Raw genomic sequence first — 15,529 nt, forward strand, 5'->3', positions numbered from 1 at the left:
TTAGGCCTAGATCACAACACTTTATGCATTCGTCTTGCATAACTCCTTTTAGAAACATCATAAAATGTACTCTTTGATAATGTTTGCTCTAGCAGACGATTTGCACCGCGAGTTTTTGAAAATCTTCGCGAAGTCTTCGTAATTTTAATTTCACAATTGAAGAGAATCAACGATTCTTTTGAGTAAATTCTTTAAATGAATTCCAATGATTCTTAATTTAATTCCTACTTTAAATAAATTTTTTAAATATATTTGAATGATCCTCCCACTTTTAATAAATTCTTTAAATAAATTCCTACTATTCTTAATTTAATTCCTACTGTGTGAATAAATTATTTAAATAAATTCTAATGTGTGTGATCCTCGATGTAATTCCCACTTTAAATAAATTCTTTAAATCAATTCTAATTATCCCCAATGTATAATTACCACTTTAAATAAATGCTTTACATAAATTCCAAGGATTCTTAATTTAATTCCTACACTATAAATAAATTCTTTAAACAAATTCTGCCAATTCTAACAACGAATAGCCGAACAAAGGGCACAAATGCATCATTAAGATTCTAAGAATCTGTTAACAAGTTTCGTATTTACTGCTTCCCAGTGAAATCTCGGCGGACTAAGCAAATTGTCGTTTAATTCCAAGCTCCGTAGCCCAATCTACAGCAATCTCCATTTGCATAAAGACGAGGTCTAATCACCAGTGGTAACGAGTACTAATCGGATAAGGGTACGCAACCCGCCGGAGCGAAAATAATCGAGAAGGGTCGGGAAGGGTAGTAACGGAGGGATTCGTTTCTCTTAACCGAGGATCGACTCGGCCAGAGCGATTCCTCATCGAGGATTGCTCTTCGGTCCATTCATTAAAAGATTCTCGCCTCTCGGCGGGGCCATTCGGCACGCCGAAACACCGCAAGAAATAGGTTTCCCGTGTGACTTAGCCACCAACGGCCCTGTCTTCGTCTCTGTTTGACTTTCGCGTCGCGGCGCCGTCGTTTCGCTTTCTCGCGGGATTAAATTCCATTAGAAGTTTGTCCCTCGCTGTCCCGGCAGTGTGTGCTCGTCTCTCTACTCATTCTTTCCGTCTCGTTCCTCCCTCGCCGTCCCCCTTTTCCCCGTGCTCAGCCCCGAAACGAGTCTTCCTTGACCTCCATTCATAATGGAATTAATGCGTCTCTTTCGATGGATACGCTGGGAAAGGTCGGAGGTCGAAGCACCGGCGTCCTCGCGAGCCGTTCCCCTCGCTAATATCATAATTGGCACGGTTCGCGGGCTAATTGTCGCCCGGTTGAAATAAAAATGGGATGGATCCGACGATTCTATGCCAGCCATTAGCTTTCACGAATGTTTTATGGCCCGTTTCCTCTTGAATTTGGAAAATCAGGCTTTTCAAGGCAGAGGGGAACTTCGGCGCCGGGGGAGGTTGTTCTATCTGACATAATTTGTTCAGCATGTATAATAAGTAGACTGCGGATTTTCATGCGAAATCAACATTGTCGAAGTGCTTGGAACAAGTTGAAGGTAATGTAACAATAGTTTTTCATTCTTTTAACGTCTTTACAGTTTTGTATTCGATGCGTTCGTTTCTCTCATAAATGCATAAAATCCGCGGTCTAATAATAAGTTCAGAGGATGAGATTCGATTTGTGCTCCGAAACGATGCATTTGCACGGAGAAATCTTGTACACTGCTCGAAAGCAGAACTTCGGCCGAAGCTTGACTTTGCAATCCAGTATTCGCTTTCATTAGCTGTCTTGGTCTAAGTAAATAGTAATCTGTGTAATCTTTTTATGGAAGATAAAAATTATCTTCACTAATTACAAGATGAAGAAACTACATGAACGTTTCATTTCTTAATTCTAATGAGTTGACGGTAGTATAATAGTATTTTGAAATTTTACGAATGTTCTTGCTATTTTGCACAATCATTTTGCACAAATCGTTTTTGTCACAAGTGCATAAAACCTGCCGCGTTGTACTCAAAGAATATTCATTTGTAAATGTACCTTCAACCAGGTAAAAAATGTTCTGACGTTCGTCGTTAAACTCCATAGCGATTCTTGAACTCGCTCTTTGATCTCGATGCTATTATAATTGTGGCACGATAAACTTGAAAACATTGACACGTTTGCTGCATGCGAGCGTCACATAAAGAATTTATTTAAAATTGTAACAGACAGTATAATGTGATGAGAATTTACAGCTTTTCAATGACGATCTCTCTTCGTTCAGATTTTAGAAAATGTTACGTTGCATTTTAATGAGTAAAACAGATATAGAGGCTATCAACGCTGCTGGCAAACGTGTCAATTGAATCTAAGAGTATCAGTGCGCTGATCTTTAACTAATTGAAACATTTTAAGACATGATGGAATTTCTATCCAGTTGCTGTTGCATGAGATCAGAATTGGGCATTAGTGGAATTGTTCTGAATAAATATTTATCTAAGATAATTATCCGAATTAATTCTTTTTATACGAATATTGTAATCGAATAACGATTATCGCTTATTCGTCATATATTGTTCGCATAATTCTTTATTCGAATGAAATCTTCGACTAAAATCTTATTCGAATGCATTTTTGTTCGAATAAAATCTTATTTGAATGCATTCTTATTCGAATAAAATCTTATTCGAATGTGAATTCACGTTCGAACAAAATCTAATTCGGATAAATTGTTATTCGATAGTGACGAATAAAATTTGATTCGTTAATCTTGATCTTTTATCCGTCATTAGAATAATATATTGCCCACATCTGCTTGGAATTAACGCAGAGAATTTGTATTTAGCACGAAGATCCCCGCGGTCTACTTCTGTTTGGCTTAACTTCGCAGAACATTCAAGAGCAAAATTACGCGTTCCTCTTTATCGCTTAATTAAATTCCTGTTCCGGTGGTTTTTCGAACGGGGACGGGTTTTTCTATCGCGCGTGCGCGAGCCCTAGTCAATTTGCGGAATTATAGGACGCGCTGCGACGCGACCTGATTCCTCAGGATGTAAATACGGCAACAGGATTTTATTAACACGCCTCCACAATGTACACGAGCAACGCACCCGCGAATTTTATTTCACCCGGTTGTGCCCGTCCTCATGTTCAATTCATCGTGCTGCAGCAATTTTTTCCTACTCTCTTCTTCTCTCCGCTTTTTTCCATTTACTTCTCTCTCTCTCTCTCTCTCTCTTTCTTTCACTCTCTTACTCTCTCCTTCTCTCTCTCTCTCTTTCTTTCACTCTCTTACTCTCTCCTTCTCTCCTCACTGTCTCTCTTTCACTCTCTTACTCTCTCCTCACTGTCTCTCTTTCACTCTCTTACTCTCTCCTTCTCTCCTCACTGTCTCTCTTTCACTCTCTTACTCTCTCCTCACTGTCTCTCTTTCACTCTCTTACTCTCTCCTCACTGTCTCTCTTTCACTCTCTTACTCTCTCCTCACTGTCTCTCTTTCACTCTCTTACTCTCTCCTCACTGTCTCTCTTTCACTCTCTTACTCTCTCCTTCTCTCCTCACTGTCTCTCTTTCACTCTCTTACTCTCTCCTTCTCTCCTCACTGTCTCTCTTTCACTCTCTTACTCTCTCCTTCTCTCCTCACTGTCTCTCTTTCACTCTCTTACTCTCTCTTCACTGTCTCTCTTTCACTCTCTTACTCTCTCTTTCTCTCTCTCTCTCTCTCTCTCTCTCTCTCTCTCTCTCTCTGCCTGTCTCCATTTCCCACCTATCCCTTACTCTGTCTCACTTTCTATTTTTAGAGCTGCGAGCGAGCAATATTTCAGCGACGTATCGTCGACACATTTTGACTTATTCGGGCTCTCGTAGCGTTTAATTAATGACGGCCACGCACGCTTGCGAGCTCGACGATGCTCGCTTTAATGACCAACTTTTCGTTTCGGAACGTTCGATGGTTGTTCAGCCGTCGACGTTCGGTCGAGCTCCGGCCACGCACACACCTGTTAAAAAATTACTCGCGTTTCATTATAGAGCTTCTCCTCTTCTTTTTTTTCAATTAACAGCGATGTGTTTTCCAGCGTTCCGATGCGTAAACTGGAACGGAGTCGACGTTCGACATACGGATAGAACTGTTCGGAATTTATTCGTTCCGCGAATTCATTCGCACGTGTTGCATGCATATTAACTTGCATAGGTTACATGCGAATTAATTTCGATGATCCCGCGACAAAGAACCGTGCGCGAGAGTCGATTTAATTTGTCGGCTGCCACGGTGGTCGTTGATAGTCGAGGAATAATAATAATAATAATTATCTGACGAATGTTCAGTTCGTTACCGATTCGTGATCATCAGTCGTCGGATTTCCTGCAAATCTACCGCAGTGTCGGTTCGCTCAATTGCTCGACAAACGCGTCGATTCGTAAATCCAATGTAAAGTAGAAATTGTATCGTGTAGCATATCGCGTAATAAATTATTCGCAGCGACCGGACTTTGAACTTTTGTAGACTCGTTCTCGACATCGAAAAAAAAAGAACGATGCAGAATTCGCAGTCCGGTTAGAAAACGTTCTGAAACGCGCACACCGTGGCAGGCAACAACGTCGGACAAGTTTTTGCCGCGTGGAGCGCGTCGCTGCGAAATCCAGCGAGCTTCGAACGGAACGGAAACGAACGGTTTGTCGCACGATTTTTGCGTAATGTAAGTAGAGCTTTTTGCGCGTGTTATCCTTGTACAGTAATGCGTATTTTGCGTTTCTCTCCTGTGCCGTTCCTCCGAGCCACGAGCCAGTGTTGGGCGAATTTTATTGAAAAGAACGAATAAGCTTGATTGTTTGGTATTCGCGAATAACGTTGATTAAGCTAGTCGTCGTTCATGAGTAAAAAATAAATTGAACTTATTCATTATTTAAAATTGTCGAACAAAAGTATAGTGTCCACGTTCTGTGCATACTTTGCAATACAATTTATAATAACGTGATCGCTTACGCACACGATTGGAAGAAGATGAGATACGAAATCATGAACGAAATGTAATTATAACGTCATATAAGAACAAATCCACAGCTATTTGAACTTGTGCAGAATAATTAATTTTGTTAATTTCTTGAAATTTGTTTCCTTTTTTACGTGATACGGCAACGTTCTCCTTATCCGCAGAAACATCGGTATTTGCAATGTCAAAGGAGTGATCGTTTAATGTAGCGAAATTGCAAGTACTTGATGCGTTTATAGACTTACTCGAATAGTAAATCACCGAATGATGATTAATTATTTACTCGTTACTTTTATGCAAATAAAATTTCATTCTACCAATGCCCAACACTGGCCAGAGCCACGCAATCTGTGTTCCCCATTTACGCTTCTTTTTCCACTGTTTCAAGCACTTCGAGGGAGGTGGCACACATTCCTTAATCGGCACCGCGATTCATCGACGGATCAATGAGCTCTCATAACCGGAGGCTTCTCATTAACTCATTCCGCCGACTCATTGTTTTCCGTATCGTCCTTTGTTGATAATGTTGTGCATGTTCTTCGAACTAATACCTGCTATCCTGTATCTTCGTTTCGCCAGCATAGTTAATCGATTCCGCAGCAAGCAGCGATACTCGTGTTCCGGTCTAGAGTATCTTTTCATACGCCCACTTGCAAAATATTTTCAAAAGAAATGCTCGCACACAAACAGGCAACTCTTTAGTATAATATTTCAATCTCAAAGCTTCCCTGTTTGACAATTCCAAGCAGAATTGTCTTTCGCACTCGTCTGCAGTTTTGTGTCAGCGGATCGATGTATTCCGAGCCCCGAATGATACGATTTTGATTATCATTGCGTTATTCGATCGCTGCCAGCATTTGTTATTGGTTACAGTATACAATATCACTTTGTCAAGTAAATACACTCGAGATTCCTTGATCTATACACGGACTGCAGAATCTTTCACCATTTATTTATTTATTCATTTATTCATTTTACAAAGTCCTTTTACATCGAGTAAATAAGAAATTTTATATGAAAAAGAAAGTGAAGTAAAAATTAATTCTAAGATCCATCAAACTGTAATGATTTACACCAGGCAAGATCCGTTAAAGAAATCAATGAAAATTGTTGAAATCAATGAGAATTGAAGACATTAATATTTCTGAAAATAACACATCTATATTTTCAAACTCTTTTCAAATCTTCCCGCTATTTTAAATTTCGCCCACTAATTTTTCTCGTAAATGCAGAAAATCCAGTCGCGGCGGCGTATAAGTCACCAGATACACTAGACCAGAAAACCGCTTTGCACCTAAAAAATTCATTCTCCTTCCCTATGTGTCGGCTGTAATGTGTTCCGCTTGTTCCACTCGCAAATACAATAAATTCTTTCTAATCAACGCTCAGACTGTGCACAAAAATGAACAATTTGAACGATTATTCGAGCCTTGCGGGTCTCGTTTTTACAGTTCTCGACAATCGGTAACTATAAAAACGAACCGCAAGACTCGAATAATCGTATCTCCTCTTCCAAAATTGTCCATTATCGTGTACAATCCGAGCGTCAATTATAGGGAGAATGTACCGTATCCAGGAAATTCGCACGAATAAACGCGATCCACGTGTTGCAATAATAAACTTCTTTATCCGCGGACGCGAAGTAACATCTTTCTCCAGTATTATCTGTTGCCGACGAAACTCGTTGGCAATTTGCACGCACGATTGCCCGACGTTTCGCATATTCATCATGGGTCGCGACGATTCAATTCGGAACCGATCGGTCGACGCTGTTCGCCACTGGCTGAAATAAAAACAACGAGACCCGAGCAAAGCCCGGACGCATCTTGCATCTAATCGGATTTACGCCGGACTCCATTTCGTCCGGTTTCACCCCGGATACTGTTCGATCCCGTTTAAATTTTCATTGCGTCCGCTTGTCCCGTTCCTCGCTTGTAACCGCGATCGGATCCACGAAATAAATCTCTACTGTCCGTTGTTTCATTTCCCTACCGACTCTGTTTCGCTCTCACCGATTTTTGTTTCGGTTGTGTGGACGAACAGCTTTCATCAATGCCTTGACAACTGGCTGACGCTTGTAGTTGATGATCCGATCATGTTGGAATCAGTAGTTAGGCTAATCTTGAGGAGAAAGATGTTGTGTTTAGAAGCACGATGTTACCGCTTTGAAATTTGCAATGCTTCTTGCGGGTAGTTTGTGCATTATACTGATGGTTTAACACTTTGAATGCTACGTCACCTATGCATAGGTGACGGAATTATTTGCTCAGATTTTACATATAATTTCTGTGTTAATTTATTGCATCTTTCTAATTTCATTAGGTTTCGCTAAACGTAAGAATGTTGACACTGTTATTGATGTTATACAATTTATCATTTCAATGATAAAATTTGATTAAATAAAACGTACTTTAATTTTATGAAGATCTTGAGGTTGTGCTGGCGTGGCAGTCAAAGTGTTAATGATTACACGTCACCTGTTCTTTCTTTTTATTGAGATAATCTTCTTCCCGCAGATCCGTATAATATGAAAAACTATCATAGAAAACATAAAAGCTGTGTTGTCAATGACATTTAGATTGTTGATTTTTATTTGTTTATATCTTGTGCATGTTTGCAAAATACAGACCCTATCTCCATTCTCACCTCATAGAAGAATTTCTTCTTAATCCGCGAATTTATAGAATAATCTTTAAGATTAGCCATTTTTAAGAAAATTAGAAATTTATACTTTAGAAAATGGTCCCTCTACCCTTTATTGTTGCATCGTATGCAATCGTTATGCCTTTGGTCCGTTTTGGGGCATAATTACTTATCGAAAACGACATATTAAATTTTTGTATTCTTTTATTTTGTTTATTTCCAATTCAAAAACTTGTTTCTCGTTATCTTTTGTTTATTATTGAATAATAATTCTATGTCTCTCTCTCGATACAAAAGTTTAATATGTCTTAACCTTTCATTTTGTCTATTTTTTTTTTTATAAAAGAAATTAATATATCTGATTCAATAAATTAGAGTTAATTATGTACGAAAAATTAATCAAAGGCACAACGATTGGTCACTCCACAGTAACCGGCTCCACTACCCTGATTAGTTAATAATTTATGAACGCTTCTGTGAAAGGTCGCAATTAAAGAACCTCGCTTTGATCAACGTCGAAAGAGCAAAGAGTAAAACATGATGTACCTCTTTCCATCGGCGGCGGCAGAGCCTGTCTGGCCGCAGGACGTTTCCGCAACGTATATGATTCCGCTCCGTACGAATCCCCCGTCTCCATAAACGCTCATCAATCTCGCGAAAAGTGTCCTCGCCACCCACTCGTGAAAGGCTGTGCCGATTGAAAAAGCGGACGCCGATCCTGGAAACGTGTGTGCCCCCGTCCTTCGATGGCAGCCAGCCCTTTGACTGATCGTACACCACCATATCTTGGTGTTTCTCGTGTGCATTGTAGGTTGCTTGGAATCACGCCGGAGCTAGGACAACGGGTGCATTTCGTGGAGGGCACGGAATTTCCATGCCGCGAAGACAAGCATAAACAGTCCGATGATTCGGAGGACAGGTTGGCAAAACGAGAGAATTATAAGATTTAAACTGCCGGCACGATATCGTTGCGGCGATAGAACCCTATAGTAACCCGATAGTGCCCGATAGTACCCTATAAACAATTGGGATTATTTATTTTGTTTATTATTGAGCAACTGTTCTACGAACATTCTCTCTACAGAGTGAGCTGGAATACGTGGACGTGGCTACAGGAGCAGCTGGGCGGGACAAGCACCTCCCACCGCTGCACAGAAGCCGTGCCATTAGTTTGACCACGCCTTTCTCCCCACTTTGACGTTCTATCTCCCTCTACCCGTCTATTGTTTCTTCTTTAATGTGGTACAAAGTGGTATCTGGATGAAATATTACTAGAATCTCGTGGGGTCATGTTTACGGAACAAATTTCGAATTATTTTTTAATTAATTTTCCAATTGATTTTAATTATTTTTTCTCCCTTTCAAGTTTTTTTTTAAATAATTAGAAGTGTTTGGCAAGCATTTTATAAAAATGTTCTCTACACAGCGGTTTGGAAGTTACCAAAACACATGGGCGTGACCTAAGGTGCAACTGAGCGGGTCTGTTGGTGGTATTTCCTCCAAGCCACGCCTGTCTCCCCACTTTCGCGTCCAGCCTCCTCCCACCAGTGACAAATTCGTTCGTGCAAAGTGTTCGCTTTAACGATAAAGTGCAAATTACTTTGAAATATTATTAGAATTTGATGGAAACGGATTTGGCGAACGAATTTTCAATTAGCTTCCTTCGTAACGGACATTCTTGGAAACGTGTTATGGATGGACGATGGGGTCATTTAGCGCGAGATGTTCGCGGTTTCGTGCCACCATCTAATTCCGCGATTCTATTCATTCAATTGCTTTTGCCTTTTGTGCTCGCCAGATTACGGAATATCGTGTCTGATGTTCTTCTGATACAAAGGCGGGTAAATTGAATTGTGGAAGAAGTTAGGGTAGATTTATCGAGAGCATCGAGAGCCATCTCTTTCTTTTGCATTCAACTCGATCTTCGCCGTTGTAATCCGCCGCGCGTCTCTCGATTTCGTTTGCAAACATAAAGCATATCTTGCTGCGGTGTTCATTGAATTCATTTATTTATTCCCTCGCGCGCGATTAAATTACACATTTATCCTCGGTTGGGAAGATTATTCGGTCACAGGAATAATTAATATCGCGAAACACATTGGGAACGTGATTAACCCGAGAAAGATAACCTACGTCGCAGAGGCGCCTGCGAAGACTGTTGATTTTTGTTAATTTTTCATAAAGGTCTAGTGATTTAAGTTTAAAATTACTTAAAATATAAAAAAATATAATATAAATGCATTTTATTTTGACAATAATGCCAAACCTTTAAAATGACCAGATTAACTTAAATAAATATCCATTGTTAGTATAAAATTGACGCCTTAGAAAAGCATGCGCCTCTGAAGCGTATGGTTATCTTTTACGTACGTTGTCATATGGTTATCTTTCTAGGGTTAACATTGTGGAATATACGAGGCTCGACTGACAATAAGTTTTAAGACAGATTATTGCATTTTACAATAAACTATTTTGTAAATTACACGAACGCGGATCACGCACGTAAACTCGGATAAGTCGGTAAAGATGAAGATAACAGACGGAGCCAATCTTCTGTACGAGTATCGACAATTACGTTCGACATGATAAACGATCCGAAGAAAGGTTTCGCATTACTTTATTAGTAAGTAGGTGAAGGACGCCAGTAATCCGTGTATTACGGTAATTAATACCTACGTGCTGTACAATTCAGACACACTGGATATATCGGAGTTACTTTCCGATGACCTTGATGTCGGTTCGTTTGCAATGCGTTCTTTGAAACACCGCCCGTTCACCTAATTAGTCTTTACGACGGTCGTTACAATTTTAATAGCCGGACATTCGTTTCGTACGAGCAGTCGTATCTAATCGCACTTACGGTTACTTTTTATTGCTAACATCTGTCCTCGTGTTTACCGTTTTTACAGTTCTAATTCTTTAATTACCGTTTTAATGGCTGTCACTTATGCCAAGAATAAGTGATTGATCTTCTGTAAGATAATTTCGCAAATGTAGATATTAGACAGCGGGCCTACGTGTAAAATTAAAATGCAAAATATGCAAGAATTATATTTTTAGAATGCTGTACTTGCGAAACAAATATCAGAGTTTACCTATATTCTAACAAAAATATACATTTCGATAAAGATCCTCTGTATAGTAATTAGAATCTATTCGAATCATTAACGCGTTCGCTATCAACGTCACACATGTGCGACGACCATAATCTTGTATTTCACGCGAAGAATATCAAATTAATTTTGTGAATATAATTATTAACAATTGAAACACATTTTTATCATAACTTATACGAGAGTACGATGTATTTAGTACGATATATGAAATAATTATAGTTATACATATATGCTAATGACGCTGATAACGAACGTGTTAAAACGAAACTTAATTTTTCGGTGACTCCTGCTTGTTCCAGTCAACGCAGGACATTTTTAACAGCATCCATTGTCCGAAAGTTATCATGATTTTCGATAATTTCGCGGCCAATTAGGGTGAAATCCGCCCTCTCCGCCGGGAGAACAATAAATTCCGCAGCACCCGGTATATGCGCCGGTGATTGCAAACAGTTCCCACCGATTTCCCGAATGTTATTCAACGTTCGTTGCTTGAACCGTATTTTTCGCCATTTCCATTCCTACATGACGCCTCGAAAAAAAACGCTCCAACCGGGATGGAATTTTTCTTTTTCCGCCGCTCGTCCTTGATTAACCGACGGCACCGCTAGCACGGCACGCTCTCGCAGGGTTTGGCAGCCGTGGAACAATGTTGCGTCCGCGCTGTTGGCTTTTTTTCCATCCTTAATTTCCGTGGCTTTCCTCGATTGAAATCGTCGAAAGCGCGCGCGCGGGCGCTGGGTAATGAAGAGTCACTTGTAACCAGCGATTCTTTCGAGTACGCCGAACGGTTCAACTGCCGGTTGGTTTATTCTGACCGAGATTTAAATTCGGCCGCGAAAAATCCAATAGCGGCCATTTCCGTTCGCCAAAGTAAACTTGCGTTTTCAAATCCAATTGCGCGACGGGGACAGCGATCGAGCTATTTTTTCACGAATTTTGGAATTTTCTTTGGGCGATTCTGCCCGTTTGGCCGATCCGCGGACCGTGGCGACAAAAGTGAGCAGGCGAAACGTGGAACAGTGAACAGATTGAAAATAGAACGCACCGATCCCTCAATTTACGCGATAAATGAGCCGTTTATTTTGAAAGTGGCATAAGAGTCACTTCGTTTTTAAGTCGATATATTTAAGGGTTTGCGTTTTAACGCGCTTAAAAATATGGATGCTGACTTTCGAGAAGATTTATTATACTTTGTATTTGTTGTCTCAGGATACTGATATTTTTCTCGGTATAAATAATTTCGTAGAAACATTAACAAATCACCATTTTTCATTGCGGTAAAGTGACTTACGCCACTTTCAAGATAAACGGCTCAAATTAGAACGCTATTCATGCGTTATTTCTTTTTTTATATGCGATACAAATTTATGAAGCCGGTAAATTTTTGTAGAGCGCTTGAATTAGCCGAGAAATTATGAAGTGCCATAACCGTAACCAGTCTTTAAATTTCGATGGAATTTAATGAAACGTTGCGTAGAGTATCGGCAAAATGAGAATTTGGCGAATGAAAATATTGAGAAGAAGTGATCAGTAAATATTTACATTAACAACGAAAATGAAGTCGAACTTAGAAAAAAAGATTTCAAGCCATGAAGATGACGACTGTTGACGCTAATTGAAAAGAAAAGGTTGGTTGCTTTAAATTACAGTAGCGATAGTAACACCGAATGAAATTTACTTTTGTTTTCTGAGACGTTAATATGAGAGTTAACACGTTCCGTGCCACGTGTACCATCGATGGTACACGCTTGCATGTTTACTTAGTGAACTGAACAAATTGTTTACAAGAAATTTAGAACCGAAGAATCAATTTCCACCGCAAGAATGGGCGTTGATAAGTTTTTGTTACGTTGTTATGTGTACGAGAATGAATAATTGCACGTAATACATCAAGTTTTAGTCAAATATCAAAGTGTGAAGATTCGAGTAAAAAAAGCTCGGCACGGAACGTGTTAATATAGACCTAATATAGGCTAATATAGACCTAATATAGACCTAACATTGACCTAATATAGACCTAATTATGTTTTTAAGCTATGCGAAATAAGTATGTACAGTAATTTCTCCTGGAAATGTCAAATTTCGGGTTGCTGTGAATTTACCATAGTCCAACGCCTACGAAATTTATTGCTACGTCGATGCTAATGGTCGACGGAGTGGGTCAAGCGTGTGATACGGCACGCGACGCGAATTCTCGGAAGACGACACAAAATGGTCTGTTCACGTGTGAGTCAGGTAAGAAAAACCGCGGAGCTACGAGGTGCGTAGTAGGTATTAGGTACGCGACCGCCGAATCATGGCACGTGGCCTGCAAATTGCCTTCGATTCGAGTCATATGGCTTCCGAATTGTCTTCGCATCGTGGCATGCGGCCTCCGAATTGCCTTCGAATCGTGGCAACAAATTGAAAATAATAGAATTAAAGAAATGTACTCATATTAATGTACAACCGCTGCCCTTTTTTTACCGACTGCTCCGAGTTTCTATGAAAACGAGCCGCGAGCCTCGAAGAAACGCAACTTAGTATTCTCAGATTTGCCGGTTTCAATTCCGACCTCCGAACATTTCTGGGAGAAATTACCGTATTTCTAAAACAGAGTTGTGCTAGTTCGATTACATCGTACTTCGTAATTAACGTAATTGTATTACTTAGTATTTTAGTAATTGTACTCCTATTGAATTACGAACGGCATTGTAATTTAATCGAATGGAGATTTGAATTACGAATTACAATATATGTAATTAATTATTACGCAGCAAATGCATTGCATATGTATTATTAATTATTATGCAACATACGTAATTATAATGTAATTGAATTACGTTGAAATTATAATTCTATGAATAATTCGATCGTAATTCTGCACAGCTCTGTTTACAGACGCCATTTGCGCGATTTTCATTCGCCCGAAACAAATCCACGTCGAACGGAAATTCGCGTAAATTCCACGGACGGTTGTGTTTTTATCTTGCACGAAGATCGACAGGTTCATTGTTCAAGATCTTTGGGAACGAATGGGACGTGAAATTCATCCACGTTACGTCGAAATTGATGACACCACGTATTAGCAAGAAAAACGAAATTTCGCTTCACGAGTTCTGCGTTCGCCGACTATGGACATTGAATTGTCCATTAACATTCTCGGTTTGTTTATTACGTTCCGCCGGCAATTTCCGTAGAAAAATGTTTCATCGTTTGTTCGACGATCGATGGACCTTTTTTAATGGAACGAAACGGTAATGGATAGTCAGCATTTTATACAATCGACGAGGATATAGAATACCGCAGCCGTAATTAACACGTTCAGCTGCGTAACTAACGCTGACGAAGTCCCACGAAATCCGAGTAATTTGTTTAGCGGGACTAATCAACGGAATAGCAAGGCTCGTCGCTGTGATCACTGGAATTTTCTGTATTTTTAGAGAACATTTCCTGGAAATTGAATTTTACTTGATTAGTCGAGCAAACTTCTATACAAGGTGAGTCGTTTAACTCTTCCATCTTAATTTTTCTTGTAAACTACTCGTTGTATGAAAGTATGTTTCCTTCTTTTCTATAGTCTATTCTCCTTCTTCGAAAAGTTCATTGTTGCCGTGTATTCTGTAAATTATTTATTGTCCTGTATGCTCCTCTTTGTGCCGAAAAACTGTCGTTCGAAACATATTCTTACACAAACATGTAATTTACAAGGGAAATTCAGGTGAAAGGGTTAAATGACTCACCCTGCGCATCTCGTGGGTACCAAGAAAGTTTGACTAGACGCGTAAAAATTAACGTTCCGCTAGTGGAAGAAATTGCGCCAAATTGCGTCAGCGGAGTGCACTGATGTGCGTCATTGGAAATGCGAAGCTACGGAGTTTTAAACAAGTGCAGATTTGTTTAGACAGATCCAGGTCAACAGAAGTCGCATGCGAGTGCATTTCCGTGCTTAAGCATCCCGATTTGTCGGAAATAAAACGAAATCACCGGTAAACACCGCAGAATAAATAGATGCACGAAATCCAGCGAGTGTTCATAATAGCTCGTACCGCGGGGAATTTTTATTGCCGTTTTATTGCCGTTTCTTCCGCTCGATTGTGCACGACGGTGTAATTGATCGACTGTTCCTTATCGCTCGGTCTGATGGGATCAGGGCTATCAGGCTTTTCTAATTATGATTGATACGTTACTACCGAGTTGGTCAATAAATAACGCCGGGCAATTTCGTGGGAAACCGTCTCTCATTTTTCAAAAACGAATCACCATTCGTATTTCGCAAAATTCATGCGTACAAAACTCGTCGTTCTATAATTCGAAAATAATTCTTTACCTTCGATTCCGCATTTTTATCGATTACGTTAATTTAAAGCAGCCGTCGTCAGCCTATGATCCGCGGGTCACCAAGCGATAGTTCGATAATCTGACGATTATATTTGTTTTTATAATAATTAGAATTAGAATTTTGAATTTTGTATGTTTAAAGTTGAAAAGCATATCGTAATTTTCCCGATAATCTTATTATTCACCAGGCTGTGGGTAAAATAGATGTTTGAAATAGTAAATAGACTAAAAATATGTTCATCTTCTCATGCAATGGCAAATGAACTTTTTTTGTAACAGTAGTTACGTATAGATATATACTTGCAAAGCATTGTATTACATGAAAAGATAACAATATTTATAGTCTATTTACTGTCTTAAAAATCTACTTCTCTTCAGTTTTTCTTTTCACTAAAAGACTGATGCAGCATATCACTGACTCGAAACGTCTTCTTATCGGTCACATTTTGGTTGATTTTGACCCGCAGCTTAAAAAGGTTGCAGCCGCATGATTGGAAGAAAATGTATT

At 39.5% G+C, this 15,529-nt stretch overlaps 1 protein-coding gene across 2 annotated transcripts in view; it reads left to right on the top strand.

Annotated features, from left to right (window-relative positions):
* LOC143260011 (uncharacterized) overlaps window positions 1-10,715 on the top strand; it is a 45,660-nt gene extending 34,945 nt beyond the window's left edge. The window contains exons 1-3 of one of the 2 annotated variants that reach the window (XM_076524489.1): window positions 389-4,648; window positions 8,397-8,504; window positions 8,670-10,715. In XM_076524489.1, coding sequence (XP_076380604.1) covers window positions 4,647-4,648; window positions 8,397-8,504; window positions 8,670-8,760 — 201 coding nt within the window. In that variant the 5' untranslated portion in view covers window positions 389-4,646 and the 3' untranslated portion in view covers window positions 8,761-10,715. Of the gene's footprint in view, window positions 1-388; window positions 4,649-8,396; window positions 8,505-8,669 lie in introns of those variants that run through there. The other variant, XM_076524488.1, reaches the window with a different exon arrangement.
* The last annotated feature ends 4,814 nt before the right edge of the window (window positions 10,716-15,529 follow it).

This window comes from Megalopta genalis, chromosome 9 (genome assembly GCF_051020955.1).
Source record: "Megalopta genalis isolate 19385.01 chromosome 9, iyMegGena1_principal, whole genome shotgun sequence".
NCBI lineage: Eukaryota > Metazoa > Arthropoda > Insecta > Hymenoptera > Halictidae > Megalopta > Megalopta genalis.